The 18,997-nt window shown below is 39.5% G+C and overlaps 1 protein-coding gene across 1 annotated transcript; it reads left to right on the plus strand.

The window, feature by feature from the left end:
• The first annotated feature begins 46 nt into the window (after positions 1 to 46).
• Positions 47 to 18,301, plus strand: LDHB (lactate dehydrogenase B). The gene is made up of 8 exons (XM_019961466.2): positions 47 to 203; positions 2,914 to 3,048; positions 10,256 to 10,373; positions 11,817 to 11,990; positions 13,823 to 13,996; positions 14,876 to 14,993; positions 16,530 to 16,653; positions 17,930 to 18,301. The coding sequence occupies exons 2-8, from the start codon at positions 2,920 to 2,922 to the stop codon at positions 18,095 to 18,097; spliced, it is 1,005 nt and encodes a 334-aa protein (XP_019817025.1). The 5' UTR covers positions 47 to 203; positions 2,914 to 2,919; the 3' UTR covers positions 18,098 to 18,301.
• Positions 18,302 to 18,997: the final 696 nt, after the last annotated feature.

Raw genomic sequence — 18,997 nt, forward strand, 5'->3', positions numbered from 1 at the left:
TTGAAGAGGATTGAGCGAGCCGAGGGGAGGGGTGGGCGGTACTCGGGTTTCCAATCACAATAGAGGAAGCTCGGAGGCGGCCAAGGGGCGGGTTCCGCCTTCTCTTCCTCCCTCCTTGCGGATCCTGCGCCGGAGGAGACGCACGCTGCTGACTTTGTCTTCGTGCAGCCCTTATCACTCTCTGGAGAACTTTCTCTCCCCTGGTAGGTTTCTGCTGGGACCCTGCATCCTGGCTTTGCGGAAAGACCTGGTGGGACTTGTGCAGCAAGACTCAGCGGGGGAAGGACCAGGAAGGACATCTGAGCTCGCGGGCCTGGAGCCCTGAGCATCCGGATCGGGTTGGGGCGGGGGCCCTGTCCCGGGGCTGGGGGACCCGACGGAGCCAAGGGCCTGCGCCCGATCTCTGGGCTGTGTCGGCCGCTCATCGCAGCTCCCGGCCAGCCTGTGCCCTCCCGGGGGACGAGTTTGTTGCACTTGCGGCTACATCCCGGTTCTACGTGTCCTTGATGGGTTCATGGCGGCCGCATCACCCTTGGTGCCTGCTGGCGGGCGCCCGGACACGTGCCGGAGGAGCCGGGGGAGGGAAAGGCGGCCAGGCGACCAGTGAAGCTGGGGGGTGGGGTGGTTGTTGGCGCTCACCACCTTGGGTCTGGAGAAAGGCCCGGCTTTTCGGGGATGAGAGTGAAGGATGATCTTGGCCCTGCCCTTAGCCTCTCCCCAGCCCTTCCTGGAGCGATGGGCCGGCTCGTTTCTGGCCTTTTTTTCCCCTTGATGCTTCGGATGCTGTTTATTTACCGGCTTTGGGTGTTGAGAGTTTAGAAAGGCCTAGATTTTTCCCCGCTGGAGACCTTCTCTGGGGAGATCCGTGGTGGCTGCCTCCCCTGGTGACCTGAGCTCAGCGCTGCGGCGCGAAGAGGAAGAGGTGGCCCGTGGGCGGCCGGCAATGCGGGCTGGAGGGATGGAGCGGGGGAGGGGAGAGCCGGCTCTCAGTGGAAGAATTGCAGGGCAAAAATTGGCTGTTTAAAAGGTTAGAATCGAGATAGTCTGCAAAGTGGAGCTTTGTTCTGAACTTAAGGCACGGGTTCTTTTCTAGTGATTTATATCCACAGAAGGGGCAGGAACATGGGGATGAAAAGGACCAAATATCGATTATTTTTACCCTGATTTTCATTCTTTGCCCTTAAAAGCCTCCACTGATCTTGAGACAGGCCTGTGTATGATATAAAACATTGTCTTGTCATGTCTTACAACCCTATTAAAAAACCCCTGTTAAAGAAAAAAAAAAATTAAATCACATTTCTGTAGAAAGATCTGAAAGAAAATCTGTACTGGCTCAAGCCTCTACAATGTCATTTCTGAAATTCCCCAGATAGTTTAAAAGGTCTGTCTGATCAACTAATCTGTATTTCTAGAGCAGTCTTTATGGATTTTTATTTTCCACTGCTTTGCTGGATCCTCTATACCTAGAACATCTTAAACCAATTAGTAAAAATGCCATGATGAAGAGAAACTATGCGTTTGTATCTCAGTTCAGCAGGAGAGGCAGCATTCATTCTTCAGATTCTGCTCAAAATGCAGGACGTGTAAATTTCACTGCAAGGTCATCTATTTGTGGAAACATTTGCACACCATTGTATATTTCTTTTTTCTCTAGTATCCAGGAGAAAACTGCCAATGTGCTTTGGAAAGGCAAAATAATCTCCCAGTATAGACCCTAATGACCTGGGGGGGAATGTTTTTTGGGGGAAAATAGCTATAGAACAAAACAGTTGTCTCCAAATTCAAGTAACTTTATTCCAACTAGGAGTCTTACTGACTCTTACCTAATATATACAATTACTCAACCAGGTTTTGTTACTTAGTCCTTTGCAAATGAGAAACAAAAAAAGAGACTGGGAAGCAGCCCTACAATTTGAAAGAGGGACCTTGCCCTGCCACGTGGCTGTCTGCAGCAAAAGTAAAAGGCAGACATAAATAATAGACATTTTAATGGGTTATAATTATAAATGATACTTAATTTTGAAGAAAGGGCTTTTTAAAAAAATATCATCTGAATCCTCTCTTTAAGAATGCAGATTGATACAGTAAGTTTCACCATTTGTTTTATTTATCCAGAAAACTCACCTGATAACCTGATGACACAGATACAATTGGTGTTACTTGTATAAATGCTTCCTAACAGTTTCCTTTTTTTTTTTTAACTTTAATTTTTTTTTTTTTTTTTTTTTACTTTAATGGCTGGAAAGAAACTGACTCAAAGGCTGGTGTTTTCCTTCTGTGGTCCCCTTGGGGGAAAATGTATTGAGTATCTACCCACCTTCCAGTAAGCTTCCAAGGCACACTAAAAGGAATTCAAAGTAATAAGTTTTACAGATTTTATGCAAACATTATTTGTCACTACTTTGTCGTCAGTGAGACCTCAGTAGAAGAAGAAAATAGACAAACCAGTTGGTCCCTATCTTCTAAGAGTGATAATAACCATTGGTAGTAGAAATTATATTCATAAGTAGCTCTTTTAAACCAAGCTTAAATATGGGTTAATACTGGGCCCTAACGTAAATAAATATTTTGTAGGGAGCATGGAAACCAATCAGCTAATCTAAATATAAATGTTGTTTATACAGTAAATGAATAGCCAGAAGACAGTTATTACAGCTTTGTTAAATACTGCTAGATAGTCGTAGACTGAAGAGAAGAACCCAAACTCTAATGGGCTTCATTGAGATTTTTGTCTTTAATTTTTGTTAGTGGGTCACTTTTTTTTTTTTTTTTAAAGAAACTCTGTGTTCTGGAATACCATTAAGCTCATTTTAAAAATGTGTTTCAATTCAAACTTGCAACAGTAACATTACAAGTTCCCCTTCCTGTTTCTCAGGTGGATACATGTATCATATTTTGATTGTTTTCTTTCAGGGCACAATGGCAACTCTTAAGGAAAAATTGATTGCACCAGTTGCAGAAGAAGAGACAAGGATCCCAAACAATAAGATCACTGTAGTGGGTGTTGGACAAGTTGGTATGGCATGTGCCATCAGCATTCTGGGAAAGGTACTTTCGAAACTTCATACGTGATAGGTAGTTTCATCATCTGTATGCAATCTCTTTAGGCTTTTGAGAATTTGATTGTATCTTTAAAAGGTTTTTTTTTTTCCCCTGAAAAAAAAATTTTTTTTTAAAGAAAATTAAGTTTCTCCTGTTGTTTATTTATTTATTTTAATTTATTATTATTATTATTTTTTTTTACTTTACAATATTGTCTTGGTTTTGCCATATATCAACATAAGTTGTAGACCTGGTAATACTTTATCTTTAAACACATTAGCAAATATTTCCTGAGAGAATGACATTCTTATCTGATACAATAGACTTACTGTTCTCAGTAACACTGATTAAACACTATTATCTATTATACAGTACGCAGATTATAGTTCTCCAGTTATCAGAATCATATTTTTTCTCCCCTAGTCCAAGATCATATTTTTATATACTTGTCGTGTCTCTTTATTCTTCCTTAACCTGGAACCTAGCCTTCCTTCATCTCTCATGTTACTGGTGAGTTTGTAGAGACATCAGTTTTGTAGGATGCCCCTCGATTTATGTTGGTCTGATGTTTGTAACTGAGTTCAGGTTATATTTGGGGTGACATTATAACCAGGTGATGGCCTGTCCTTCCCAATGCATCACATCAGCAGGTGTGTAATGTTATCTTGCCTCGTTATCAGCACGGTTGCTTTTTGAGGTCATGGAAATATCCTATATTATTCCCCTCAAACCTTCACTCAGTTGTTTAATTTTAAAGTAATTTCAAATTTACAGAAAATTTGCAAGAATATTTTTTAAAAAGTAAAACTTCCATATTCATTTCACCCAGATTTACCAATTCTTAATGTATTTCTGTTTGTGTGTGCACACAAGTGTGTGCCTGTGTGTATGGGTGTATGCGTGTGTGTGCACATGTGCATATGGGGCTTTTTTTCTGAACCCGTTGAGAATAAATGCAGATACGCCTTTCATTTCCTTCTGTCTAAGTTCTTCTCCTCGGAATAGGACATATTCTAACATAATCAGTTCAGTTATCAACATCAGAAGCTTTAATACTGATAACATGCTTCTAACACCTTCCACTCCTCTAGATTATATTTCCCCACGTACCTCCATAGACTTTTAGTTTGCCTCCTCTCCTTATTCATTGAACTGATCAATATACTTTCTGAAGGCTGTCTTAAATGTTTTTTAGGGGGAACCCCTGCCTCAAAAAATGCTGCTGGGCCTTCGGTAAAACACACTGTCTTTTTGTACTGTATGCGAAGGCTGCTGGAATAACTCCTAGCTGAGCGTATTTCTATCTACAGAATTTAAATTCTAAAGGGGCAAATTCTGAATCTTCAGAATTTTTTCACTGAGGAAGAAAATCATCAGAGAAATCAACTAAAATGTGTAGTGCGTGCCAATTAAAGTTTTATTCTTTTGCATTTTTTCTGGCTGGTTTAATTTCTGACTAGGTTTCCCTAATTTAGGAGAATAGCTGCTCCCCAAATTACAGGGGAATTAAATAATCACAATTTAATGTTTACCATTCATACCAATAAAAATGGAAAAAAATATTCCAGCTTACTTTTCTTTTAAAATGTTTACTGTGTACCATGTTTTAAGTGTTTTGTTTAAAATGCTTTATTTAAACAGTAATCTCAATAAATGGAAACTGTTCATATCCTGTTTCCAGATACAGTAGTTGAGGCTTGACTAGATTAAGTGGCCTACCTGTTATCACACAGTTGGTAATGGTTGAGCTGTATTTGAGCCCAGACTCTGAACTCTTAACCACAGTAACTCTGCCATTTCTTTTTATTCTATGCTAGTATGGGGGCAATTAAAGACAGTTTTTTCCTTTAATTGAAGTATAGTTGGTTTACAATGTTGTGCTAGTTTCAAGTGTACAGCAAACTGATTCAGTTATACATATATATATGTATATTTTTTTCCAGGTTCTTCCTCATTATAGAGTATTAAAGATTTTCCATTCCTTAAGCTAAACCCAAACCTTGGACATTTTAGGAAATCAGCAATATATCTGAGCTATCATGATTCTCTTGGAACCTCTCTGATTGTTTCAATTGTAAATTCAAAGTCCTCTTTGATAAATAATGTAATTGAGACTCTGCTGTTATATAATACTTTGGCCCAATTCAAGTGCTTGAGAACCAACCAGGCCCCTAGCACAGTAGGAATCTTTCAGCTGAGCTTCTGTGAAGGAAGGACTGCCTCGTTCAAAGACCATTTTACTAATTAAAAATGTTTAAATCTTCTTGTAACGGGGAAGGATTAGAGTCAAAGTTGTTATTACTGTTTGGTAAGGATTATAAGCCCCACTCCTTTAATAAGAAAGATACCCAAAAAGAGAGAGAGAGAAAAAGGGAACTAGCCAATTCTATTTTGTTAAGCATCTATATGTTACTTTATTCCTCTACAAAATTTCTAGGGAATGTTGTCATCTCTATACTATTGGTGGAAAAACATAAACTCAGAAAGATTAAGTGCCTTGATTAAGATCTCAGAGATCTTATATCCCTGATGTGGTTTTCAGAAGATACACAGTGCTTTGGCCCAGAAAGGGGATGAGCTAGGGCATGAGATTGGCTGAGAAGGTCCGTACCTTGACTGGGCTCATGGAGGCACCAGAGTCCAGCCTCCACTGTGACAAAGGTGCTGATGTTTTCTGCTTCTCTTGCCCATTTTCCACATCCTAATAGCCAACATGGAAACCATAGTGAGCTTTTATAAAAATAGCTCCCCCGCTTAGAACTGCACACATAAATGAAATACAGGGAGGATCTTTTCTCTGCCTGTCTCTCAGAGCAAGGCAGGGTGTGCACCTCCAGGGGGTACCATTCAGAATGTCGTGGATTCCTTCCAGTGCTGTGCGGTGGCTGGTGCCACCTCTGACTTCATCTCTTACCTTCTCCCCTCTTCAAAGCACTAAGATCATTGTGGCTTCAGTATTAGCCACTCAGTCGTGTCCAACTCTTTGCAACCCCAAGGACTGTAGCCCACTAGGCTCCTCTGTCCATGGAATTCTCCAGGCAAGAAAACTGGAGTGGGTTGCCATTTCCTTCTCCAGGGGATCTTCCCAACCCAGGGATCGAACCTGGGTCTGCTACACTGCAGGCAGATTATTTTGTCTGAGCCACCAGGGAAGCCTATGGCTTAAACCTTTTTATTTTTAAAAAGTATTTTAAAATTACTTCATTTACTTGGCTGTGTCATGTCTTAGTTGCAGCCTGCAGGATCTTTTGTTGTAGTGTAGGCTCTCTAGCTGTGGCACATGGGCTCTGGATTGCATGGGCTCAGTGGTTGCAGTGCATGAGCTTAGTGGCTCTGTGGCATGTGGGATCTTAGTTCCCTGACCAGGGATCGAACCTGCACCCCCTGCATGGGAGGCAGATTCTTAACTACCAGGGAAGTCCTTTAAACCCTTTTAGAACTTGATTTCCCTTCCTCTGGAATGACTGCCTTGGATCATCAGAGTTAACTCCCTCCTGTCGTTCATATCAGGCTTTGCGAACTGGTCTTCCTTGATCATCCAATACCAAGTAAGCTTCCTTCCATTTCCTTAACTTCACTTTGCCTTGCACTGTTTATAGCATTTCCGTGATCAGAACCGTCTTAAATTGTTTGCTTCACTCCTCTCCCCTTCCTGGTACATTCCATGAGAGCAGGAACCTTGTCAGATTTGTTCGTTACTATAGTCCTCACTAGTAGAATAATGCCTGGCACATTGAGTAGTGAACGTGTATTAAATAATGGATATTCCTCTTACTAAGAAATGGCACTTATGTCTGGTCAAATTTTGATCAGAGCTTTTCCTTTTTTATGGTTTCTCCTGTCGCCCCTACCAATCATAAGGTATGTGCTTTGGCTGCCAAGACCCCATCACGTTGTCAAGGTCATATAGAGTGTCCATGTGATTATTCTGCCCTTAGCCTCTGACCAGCTGTTTTTGGCTTGAATGTCTGTCAGTCAGCTGTAGTCACATTCTTCTACAAGCACAGCATACAGAGCAATGTAATTACAGACGTACTGCAACGTAGTTTTTGCAGTGCAAGACTTGGCCTAAAAGTGAAACTTAATTAGAATTTGGTGTTTGTACAGGCATAGACAGGCTAATGGAACAGACTCAAAACCCAGACACAAAACCAAAGAATATTTAATACAAAGTGACATGCCAGAGAAGAAAAACAAATTATTGAATAAGCGGTGCTTGTCCATTTAGCTATTTGGGAAAAGTTATACCTTTTCCTCCCACAAAATGTCATGCAGACTAAACACTTGAATATAAAAATGCAGAATGCAGTCATCAAATATTAAGGCACTGGTAGCAGAGTTGGATGTGACTTAGCAACTAAACAGCAACAAAAACAACAGCTTGCTAGCTTGGGGACCAAGAGGTAGGTTGTGGCTATGTCTGGTCCACACAGGACTTAGATTAAGAGATAATTTTTTTTTTTGGCCAAGCCGTCCAGCATTCAGGATCTTAGTTTCTCAACCAGGGTTTGAACCTGTGTCCACTATAGTGGAAGTACAGAGTCTTCACCACCGAACCACCAGGAGAGTCCAAAGAGACCATTTGTGTCTTATGTTAAACACGCTATCAACAAATGTTGTTCCTGGCTTCTAACTGATCTTGTTCCTCAATGAGTTAGTGCTTTTGCAGTTACTCTAAGTCTTGATGTATTGATCATTTTAAAATATGCAGCTTAAGTGGAATATACATGTGGTAAATTCATTGGCTAGTATACACTATGTGAATACAGAAAGATTTATTTAAGCCCAAGTGTCAGTACTTAGTCACACATCTTCGTTTGTCTGCCTCCCACTGGGAGGATATTCAGTCACATAAATGCAGCTAAATTCAGCGCTGCAATTATTTTCTCCAAGTGTTGGATCTCTTCCTTCCTTGCCAGCTGACTATGCACTTCTCCGCCAATTCTCTACCCACTGAAACAAAACAGAGGATCTGAGATCCTGTGACATCCTTTTCCACTTAAGCCCCAAATTGTTGTGCCCCTTGACTTCAACAGCGCACATGTGATGTCCCCAAAATAAGAGTGACATCCCCAGTACTTGGCACCTGAAAGGAATGGTTATGAAGTTCTCTGGAATGAATTTAGGGCTCCAGAAACACAAGCGAGGGCTTTGTGTGATCTTGCAGAGGAACGAAACCATTTTAAGTGTTAAAAACATATGTAAGTGAAAAGGGGTGAACATTAATGCCTGCATTTGACATACATGGAAGGAGAAAATACTTGACAGGGAAGCCTGGCGTGCTGCAGTCCATGGGGTCACAAAGAGTCCAACACGACTCCATGACTGAGCAACAACAAAGCGACCCCCAGGTCATAAAAGGGTCCTTTGAAGTTGGCAAGTGAATCAACTGCTTAGAAGTAAGAATGCATTCAGTCTCATGGAAGTTTGAGTCTCAGAGAAACCCTCCCAAGCAAGCCTATTGTAGTTCGCTGCTTCAGGCCAGCCGACACTGGTTTTCTAGAAACAGGTGACAGTCTTTATTCCTAGGCTCCTACCTGGAGCAGGACCTGCTTTGCTGGCAAGTTAACTGGGGCAAGTTTTCTTATTGGCCACCTCACCTCTCTTCCTCTGCCTCCCCCTCTGCTGCGCAGAGCCTTCCTGACCCCTCCCAATTCCACATGGATTATTTTATCTTAGCCTTGAAAGCACTTTCTGAACCTGAGTTACTTTATACTTTTTTCCCTTTACATAACTTATCAAACTATCCTTCACAGAGGATAGTTCCTCATAATAAAGGAACTATATTAAGTTCTACATTGTTGTGGATCGTTTCTAATAATTACTAGGCTAATTATTTTGCTAACAGCCTGAAAAGCAATAAAGGCCAGGATTTGGGTGATAGGTCAATGGGAAGGGTAATTACTTTTATTTAAGAGTTTGTAGGGACTTCCCTGGTGGTCCAGTGGTTAAGACTCCCATGTTCCCAGTGTAGGAGGCATGGGTTTGACCCCTGGTTGGGGAACTAAGATCCCACATGCTACAGGGCATGGTCAAAAATATAATTTAAAAAAAAAACCAGAGTTTGTAAATTATGAGTTTTCACAAGACAACTGACTTATTTATTTTTTAAGTTTTTGGGCCATGTTGCACGGCATGCAGGGTCTTAGTTCCCTGACCAAGGATCAAACCTGTGCCTTCTGCATTGGAGGCATACCGATGTTAAAAGCCGAAAGGTTATTTAAACACAACTAGATCTCTTGATGCAAAGAGTCAATTCACTGGAAAAGACTCTGATGCTGGGAAAGATTGAAGGCAAAAGGAGAAGGGGGTGGTAGAGAATTAGGTGGTTAGATAACATCACTGACTTAATGCACGTGAATCTGAGCAAACTGCAGGAGGTGGTAAAGGACAGCAAAGCCTGACATGCTTCAGTCCGTGGGGCCGCAGAGTCAGACACAGCTGAGCGACTGAACAACAGATAACAGCTCCCTTTTCCTGAGAAGAAAAGATTGAGGACTTGGTGAAAAGCAGACAGGATGATTGATTGAGGGTATTACTTGGGATGGATGGCACAAGATGACAGTCGGAATAGAAAATAAAAAAACATTGAGACTGACCAAGTTTGCCTTGAAAATGTATGGAGAATTCACTAGCCTTGGAGCCCTGTGCCCCTGACTCTTTCACCAGCAGGACATTCAAGTTGGTCAGAGCCAACCTGAGGGTTCCTAGCTTCAAGCAGGCCTTCAAAGCCTGCTCTGAAGTGAACTCAGCCTCTTGTTTTAAATGAAATCTGCCCTCTCTAAATCCCTCCAAACTAGGAGTGACCTTCAGGATGGACACAGTGCCCAAGACTGTTTCTAGCTCTTTGTGAGTCTCTATTTTTTTTTTTACCATCACTCCCCTTTAATATGAAGACTTGAGCACCCTGAGGCCACTGTTGAACCATAATACTTGCACGTTTAGCTTCTTAATTATATCAAGCTCACTGAATGTCCATTGAGCACTAGAGGTGAAATTCTTTTTTAAAAAAATGGTATCAAATATTAATAGTTCATTATTCAAAACGTTTCCTCATCAAATTGTTGAAAGCACACCTAATTCCATGGTAAAAATTCTTCCCTAAGTTTTTAGACATTGGGCATTCCCATTTCAAGGGTATTTGACTGAAATACTGTGAATTGAGGTGTCCTTGAGTAGCTTGGGGTCCTAACAGCTCCTTTTGTGTTTATAGTCTCTGACTGATGAGCTTGCTCTTGTGGATGTTTTGGAAGATAAACTCAAAGGAGAAATGATGGACCTGCAGCACGGGAGCTTATTCCTTCAGACACCAAAAATTGTGGCAGACAAAGGTAGGCTCCTTTCATGCCTGAAGTGATCAAATGATAAATTGATATCCTCACTCCCTGAGAGAAAACAGGTTTTCCCATCCTGGTGAATCTAATGTCAGCAGTTTCTTGTTTCCTTCTGGGTCCAGTTCATCCTCAGGGACAATCATAATTGTGGTGCCTTGCACACATACAGTGCATAACATTTTAGGAAATTGGATCCAAATGCTTGCTTACACATACCTGAGAACAGGGATGCTTTAAATCCGAAGAAATATTTGCACAAAATAATTTGAGTGTCTCAAAGAAACTAAATAAATTCGTATTCTAGCCGTCTTTGTTCTGGATTAATGCATTTATGCAGTAATATGGCTGTGCCTACAGATAGAGTAATGTCCAGCCTCCAAAATAATTTCTAACAATACTACTGCTAATAGTGTATGTGTCAATCACTCAGTCATGTCCAACTCTTTGCAACTGCATGGACTCCTCTGTAGCCCCCCAGGGTCCTCTGTCCACGGGATTTTCCAGGCAAGAATACTGGAATGGGTTGCCATTCCATTCTCCAGGGGATCTTCCCAACCCAGAGATCGAACCGGGGTCTCCTGCATTGTGGGCAGATTTTTTACCATCTGAGCCACAGGGCAAGTCCACTACTACTAATAAGTAGCTGTTACTTACTGAATTATTAGCATTCTAGGTACTGTGAAACTTGTTGCATGTCTCATCTTCACTGCAGCCCTGTGAAAAGTGGGTCCTATTACCCCCGTTTTATGGAAGAGGAAGCTGATAAATTATTAGTAACTGTCAAAAGTCACATAGCAACATGGTTTAATTGTATGAGTCATCCATAAGTATTGAGTCTAATGACCACATCAAGTCAAAATGTCTATAATTTGAGAAAGGATTCACTTGCTTGGGGAAAAAAATAAAATACGCTCTAGAGAAACTCATTGCTAAAAACAATAAGCTTATTTAAAATATTGAGTATTAGAAATTAAATTTAAGCCAAGAACAAACACTTGACTGCCTTCCTTTGCCTTCATAGATTGAATTAACATTACAAGTCTTCAGTTACCTTTCAATTGCTTTTTTGTTGGATGACTGCCAGTTGAACTTTGCACTCACTGTTTATACTTTGTGTTATTACTGACAATCCAGTATTCTCTAAAGCCAATAGGATTTTGAATCTGTTAGCAAGAAACATAATTTAAGGCTGTCTTTGTTTCCTGGCTTCATTTTCTGAGCCAGTGTTATGGTCGGAATGGTTCCATATCACTCAAGGAGGAAGAAGCCATGAAACACTAGTGTTGCAACTCAACACGTTATACAGAAAATGTAATTCTCACGTAACGTTCCTCACATACGTTCCATGAGCTTACGTACATTTGGGTCCCTAGAGCACCTCATACGGCATGTTTTGATGCAGAGTTGTATGTGAAGTCCTTTTCTCCCCTCTCCTTCAAGATTACTCTGTCACTGCCAATTCCAAGATCGTGGTGGTAACTGCAGGAGTTCGCCAGCAAGAAGGGGAGAGTCGCCTGAATTTGGTGCAAAGGAACGTTAACGTCTTCAAGTTCATCATTCCTCAGATCGTCAAGTACAGTCCTGACTGCATCATCATTGTGGTTTCCAACCCAGGTATCATTGTGATGCCTTAAGGTTCAGTTCTGTTCAATTCAGTACTTTGGGATTTTTTTTTTCTTTTCCTTTTTTTTTTTTTTCCTTTTTTAACTTATAAAAAGTCTTTTCTGGTGTTTGGCCTAAGCAATTCACGTGTCTTCCGTTAATTGGCCACAGAGAGTCATGTTTATAAAACCACTGGCACATTCCCAGGCCACATGCTGAAGAATGTGAGAAGAGTTTTATATAAAACAGTTTCATCTCCTTATTTTATCTGGGTTTGTTGGAAAGTCTAAAAGATTTTAAAATTTTCTATCAAGATTATACTGGGATACAAAATTTGAACGTGGCCCCAGTTTGGAAGAAGTATTTTAGCATATTTGATCATCTGTTTTCCAGAAAATGCACTTTAGTCTTCTAAAATTCTTGAAAATTAAGTTGACTGATTTTTTTTTTTTAAGGAATTAAAGAAAGCCATTAATTAGTCTAGGTTTAAAGATGGAAAATAGCCTGTTGATGGACAAATAACATGTTTAACACCAAATGTTGTAACTTAAAATTTCTGATTAGAAAGAATTGTACTTTTTCAGCCCAAAGAGTCAAAATTCACTGTTTCACACTTCTTTTGCCTATAGTTTGCCACCAAACTTACTTTTTATTGGTAAGCACAGTAGATAAATATGTTGTTAAATGGTAAAGCTGATTATCTCTGATACTTCACTTAGAGAAACATTGTAGGAGCCAGGAAAGTCCTTACAATTTATGGGATATTGAGAGTTTGGAGCCAGCAAGACCATCTTGGCTTGGAGTTTCCTGGTCAACCTTGTATCTAAAATTTCTCATAAATAGAGAGTGGCAAATAGATGCAGAGCATGAATGACAGACAGCAGACACATATGAAGTTGCTACATCCTGTGCTTAAGGCAGACATTATTAACTGGTTATACAACTTTTCCAGGTATAGCTTCAAAGTCTTAAGTCTCCAGGGAGTCACTCCTACTGAGTCAGTGTTGCCAAGGAAGAGGTTATAATATCCAGGCCAAAATGACCTTAAAATATCTCATCCAGTGTCTGTATATGAGAGTGGAGGTGGAGACTTGCCTTCCTGGTGTGCACATTTTCCTACTTTTTACAGCTTAGCCTGTATAAATGCTCTGCTCTTCTCTAGTCCGGCAGGTTTTACCTCTGTGCCACACCAGAATAAAGGCTCTGTCATTAAATTCTTTCTGTTAAATACTGCTGCTGCTGCTGCTAAGTCGCTTCAGTCATGTCCGACTCTGTGCGACCCCATAAAGGCAGCACACTAGGCTCCCCCATCCCTGGGATTCTCCAGGCAAGAACACTGGAGTGGGTTGCCATTTCCTCCTATTATAATAATTGTTTACTGAGTACTGTCTTGTTTCCAAAGGTAACTTTTAGCCGCATGCCTTGGTTGTTTAGTAACCTATAGCTTTCCATTTCTGAAAACAGTTGTTACAATCCTGGAATGTTATAATTGGAAGAAACTTAAGTGATGATCGAATTCAGCCCTTTTTCTCTTTCTTTCCATATATAGTAAATTAATCTGCAGGACTCATATATTCTTGTTTCCAATGATAATGTAGATTAAAACCACAATATTGCATTTTCCATGTTTTACAATCTCTTGACTATACAGCTTAAAAGTTTTTCTTCTCTTTCTAGCCCCCATGGTCTCTAATTCCGAAAAGTCAAATATTCACATCTTTCTGGCCACATCTCGTTTGGGGGGTGGAGCAGAGGGGAGAGGAGAAAACCAGGGCACCACTGCTTGACATAGCAGTTGACATCAGTTTTGATGTACTTACATATATTATTTTAAAAAATTTTAGTGGATATTCTCACATATGTTACCTGGAAACTAAGTGGATTACCCAAGCACCGTGTGATTGGGAGTGGATGTAACCTGGATTCTGCTAGATTTCGCTACCTTATGGCTGAAAAACTTGGCATTCATCCCAGCAGCTGCCACGGATGGATTTTGGGGGAACATGGCGACTCAAGCGGTAAAAAACAAAACAAAACGCAGTGTTTGCTGTGAACTAGGATATTGTTCTTGCCATTCTGAATTTTTTGTTTGTTTTTAATTGTAGTTTATATTTTCACATACATCACATTATAGATAAGTAATTGTGAGAGAATACTTTGATACTGACTAGGTAAATATCTGATTCCTTATCAGTATATTGCCTCATAAGTTTAGTATCCACGAATGATTCTTAGTTAAATATTATTTAGATAATAATGGTTTAAAAATAGTTAAAAATTATTACTATGATAGTTTTGAAACATTCTAATTCCATCATTTCATCTTAAACATTGAATATTATACATTGAATAGGCTTATTGTATAAAACTGTAATAATCTAAGACATAATGATAATATTGGTTTTACTAAATCCACCTCTGCCCAATATGCAAGGGGCTATTTTCTCCCTAAAGGTTAAGGTGTACATTTTTCTTTGAAAAATTAGTAGTGTAGTTCTGGTAGAGTGAACTTTGGTAGTGTAAGAATTGGGTCTTAAAATTATTACTTATTTTTTAAAATATAAGCAGGTGGAAAGTTCAGAATTTCTCAAACCCAGAGTTTAGGATAGTCCCAAACTAGAGTCCCTCACGATTTCACAAACCCACAGAAAGGGAAGAATTTCATAACGACTGTTAGTCTGACACAGCAATTCTGTTTGCATCAAAATGGTTGAAAGGTAAAAGGTCAGATTTGAAGGCAAATGTTAGTCTCTGGGGGGAAGTGAATTGGAGTGAATTGTCATTGGAGCAGTTAGTGGGTAACTTGCATCAAGGGTGAAATCTGAACTAAGAGAAGGAAAGATTTTTTAAAAACAATGTCAGAGATAAAATACTTATCTTTCCCCCACCCCCAATAGTGGCTGTGTGGAGTGGAGTGAATGTGGCAGGCGTTTCTCTCCAGGAACTGAATCCAGAAATGGGAACAGACAATGATAGTGAAAATTGGAAGGAAGTGCATAAGATGGTGGTTGAGAGGTAAGCGGGGGGGAGGGGGGCTTGATTTAAGACAATTAATATCATCTTAGACAAAATCGAGAACACTTTCCATGGCTGCCTATTCAGATAAACTTTTTCCAAAATTTTGTTTTCCTTTTTAAAAAAAAATTTACTCTTTTTTTTGTTTGTTTGAGGGAGAGTGGTTTTTTCCCCCTTTTTTTTCATTTTTTCATTATTTTTTCTTTTAGATAGACTCAGCATAGCAAATATGCAGCTGTTACCTTCTGAAAGAGGCAAGGCTGACTTAACACTGGTCAAACTTGCTATGCTGGTGCCCCTAGGGAAAGCAAATATTTTTCCAGAGAAATTCTGTTGTAATAGGAGTGAAACATGGAATTCACAGATGACAGAGGTGGCTTATTTAGAAAACTAAACCTAGGCACTGTTGTGTCATAATTGACTAAAATGATACTTACTGATTGATTGTTAATAGTTTTCAAGCTATTAGCAATCAGCAGCTTGCACATTGATTCAGTGTCTCTCCATACCCAACCGAGGATGTCCCCTTTCCCCTGTTTTTTTAAAACTGCCTTTTGTGACTAATCATTCTCTCTATGGGCCCTCATGTTTATCATAAAATAAGGTATCATTTTGGACCAGAGTAAAGACTGTGGGCTTAGATTGAAATTATGGGTCTTTTGACATTGTATAATATTGGGAAGCCATTTAACTTTTAAGCTGAATCTCAGTTTTCTCCTCTACAAAGTCTTAAGGTGTTTATAAGTCTAACTGTTTTCTCAAATATGGAATCGTTTCATTTAGTTCAATTTTAAAGACTTTTTTCCCCCCCAAGAATTTGACCTGTATATGGAGAAAAAGGATCTTTAAAAAGTTGAAAGAGTTCTTAGGATTTCATGAAGATAAACCCAGTGTAGCTCACCCAAGGTCTTTTAATTAGTGATACATTGCGTTAAGTCCCATTTTTCTAGTGCTCAGTTACTCCTGCCACCTAATTCTCAAGTCCAAGTGCCTTTGTGGGTTCAGAGTGTATGTAATTTGTGCTCAGATAGTTGTCTACAAGGTTTTGACATTACTTTGCTCTTAAGTTGTTGGTCGTCGCATTTTAGGTGACAGTGATTAGTGGCCTCAAAGGGACCTGAAAATCAAGGTGTAATTTGTCCTTTGAATGTGAATGTGAAGGTTCCTTTACTTTCATTGTTCCCTGATTTTATTAGTATCTTTGGAAATATGTGTGTTTATAAATAAGAAGATTGGTTGCAAAATGTGCATGCTACCAATGTAATTTTAAAAATGGCTATTTATACAATAAACTACTTAAATTTGTCAAAGCATTTACATAGTACCAACCATGTAGTTTTAAATATTTTACATATATATTAACTCATTTAACAAACTTATGAAGTAGATACCATTGTTACCCTTATTTTACAGAAGTGGACCCTGAGACAGGTAGTCTAAATCATGTTCTCAGGATGACAGAGTTAAGAGACAGCAGGAATCAAACCACCAAAGCATCTGGTCAATTATCTCCTTAATGGTTTTTTTTTTCCTTAGTGCCTATGAAGTCATCAAGCTAAAAGGATATACCAACTGGGCTATTGGATTAAGTGTGGCTGATCTTATTGAATCCATGTTGAAAAATCTATCGAGGATTCACCCAGTGTCAACAATGGTGAAGGTAAACTGTTACAAAATATTAGGTGGTTTCTCATTGAGTATTCCATAAGTAGATTAATTTTAAGAAGGATGAGATAATGTCTCAGTCCACAGTTACTTTTCATCTCAAAGTTTTATGGAAACTATTCCTTTCTATCAGAAGCTTAGGCCAAAAGAGCAAAAGTTTATAGAAGCTGAGACATCAAATGTGTTTTTATAATTCTCCTTTGTATAATGTGCCAAATTAAATATTAACTCTGAGTCTTATTCAGCATATTCTTAGATGATTATTTGAATAAGTTTAATAATTTCATTTCAAGTTGGTATATTGTAAACTATAGCTTGGCTTTGTGGTATATAGCACTGATACCTTAGCAAATTTAGCTTAATTCAGAAGCTATGGAACAGTTAAGTAGAAATTGATTATTTTTAAATAAAACTGAGATAACTGACTCATTTTCTGCAAGTCAACAGCAGGAGTGAAAAAGTAAGGGAGAAAATGCAGTAGACTGAAATAAACAGAAGAGGTAAATATAGAAGTATTTGGGGATAAATCATAGTATCAGATGTTTTGAGGATTTTTTTGTTATTGCTGTTTGGCTTTTTGATACTATGGCAAAAAAAATTAAAGCAAGTATGGCGAAATTGGATAATTGCCAAGTCCATATATAAAAATGTGTTTATTGCCTCCACTTTGGTGTATGTACAAAAACTTTCAGAGCTAATTTAAGAAAATCTTAAACTCCCTTGATTAATGTACTAAAATAATTGCATAATTAAATTAATCTTGTGAGTAAATTACTTAATACAAACCAGTACAGTGTTTGGGGAATTGTGTTTTTTTTTTTTTTTTTTCCCCCAGCAATTCTTGAGTATTCCAAGAATCTTGCCTTTGTGTGACTTCCAGTTACTTTCTTGGACCTTGTAGGTCAACTACTACCTAAAATCTACTTAACTAAAGAGTTTTCAGGATACTTAAAATTACATGAAAAACAGCTCAATAAGAACCACATTTGAATGTGATTTAATTTGAAGACATACAAGCAGAGGGGTGTCAATGAGTTTGATAAAGTACTTTAAAAATTCTAGTTTTATCATAGTGTCTATTTGTATATTCTATGTACAAAATCAAATTTGAAATACAAATATTAGAGATAGATAGGCCTGTCAGTGATAAAAACTAAAGGAGTTTATGCTTATCAAATTTCCTGCAGTTCGTCCTGTTCAACCCCAGGCCCTGTGGTCATTCTAACCTGTGGTTTCATTTCTTAATCGTGGTGCTTTTCTTGTTCTGGCAGGGCATGTATGGCATTGAGAATGAAGTCTTCCTGAGCCTTCCGTGTATCCTGAATGCTCGAGGGTTAACCAGTGTTATCAACCAGAAGCTGAAGGATGAAGAGGTTGCTCAACTCAAGAAAAGTGCAGACACCCTCTGGGGCATCCAAAAGGACCTGAAGGACCTGTGACTTCCGGCTGCAAGGCTGTAGACACTTAGAACTACAGTGTGATTAACCACGAGCCTTTAGTTTGCATCCATGTACATGGAGCACAGTTCGCTTTTGTCTTCCTAAGTCTGTGAATCTGGGCTCCCAGAATCAAAGCCCATGCTTGCTTTAATGCTTGCAAGATGAGTCCTTGCACAAATCAAATAAACCACCTAGTGTAGTGTGCTCCTGTCTCTCGAATTCTTTAATTTCTAAAAGATTTCCATCTGTCTCTCTCTTTTTTTTTTTAATAATAGTTCTTCCCCCATATCATAACTTTCCTTAAATTCTGTCATCTCCATTTCATCCTATACTTCTTCCACCAAACAGCACTACAATTCTTTGTCACAACATGTGCTGTGCTTTTGTTGTCCTAAGAATATGTTACCATTTTTTGGTTTCGTTTATTTTAAATTTGTTTGGCTGTGTCAGATCTTAGCCATGACATGCAGGATCATTATTGTGTCGTGCGGGATCTTTTGGTGCAGCACTTAGACTCTAGTTGTGGCTCACTGGTTTAACTGCTCCGTAGCATGTGGGATCTTAGTTCCCCCTCCAGGGATTGAACCTGCATTTTCTGCATTATGCTGCTGCTGCTGCTGCTAAGTCACTTCAGTCGTGTCTGACTCTGTGCGACCCCATAGGCGCAGCCCACCAGGCTCCCCCATCCCTGGGATTCTCCAGGCAAGAACAGTGGAGTGGGTTGCCATTGCCTTCTCCAATGCATGAAAATGAAAGTGAAGTCCCTCAGTAGTGCCAACTCTTAGCGACCCCATGGGCTGCAGCCCACCAGGCTCCTCCATCCATGGGATTTTCCAGGCAAGAGTACTGGAGTGGGGTGCCATTGCCTTCTCCATCCCTGCATTATAAGGCAAATAAATT

The sequence above is a fragment of the Bos indicus genome, chromosome 5 (genome assembly GCF_029378745.1).
Source record: "Bos indicus isolate NIAB-ARS_2022 breed Sahiwal x Tharparkar chromosome 5, NIAB-ARS_B.indTharparkar_mat_pri_1.0, whole genome shotgun sequence".
NCBI lineage: Eukaryota > Metazoa > Chordata > Mammalia > Artiodactyla > Bovidae > Bos > Bos indicus.

Excerpts from the sequence above, each read along its gene's own strand:
- LDHB (XM_019961466.2), top strand. The coding sequence starts at position 2,920 with ATGGCAACTCTTAAGGAAAAATTGATTGCACCAGTTGCAGAAGAAGAG. Across the intron at positions 10,374-11,816 it reads AAAAATTGTGGCAGACAAAG|ATTACTCTGTCACTGCCAAT; the intron begins GTAGGCTCCTTT and ends CTCTCCTTCAAG. Across the intron at positions 14,994-16,529 it reads CATAAGATGGTGGTTGAGAG|TGCCTATGAAGTCATCAAGC; the intron begins GTAAGCGGGGGG and ends TTTTTTCCTTAG.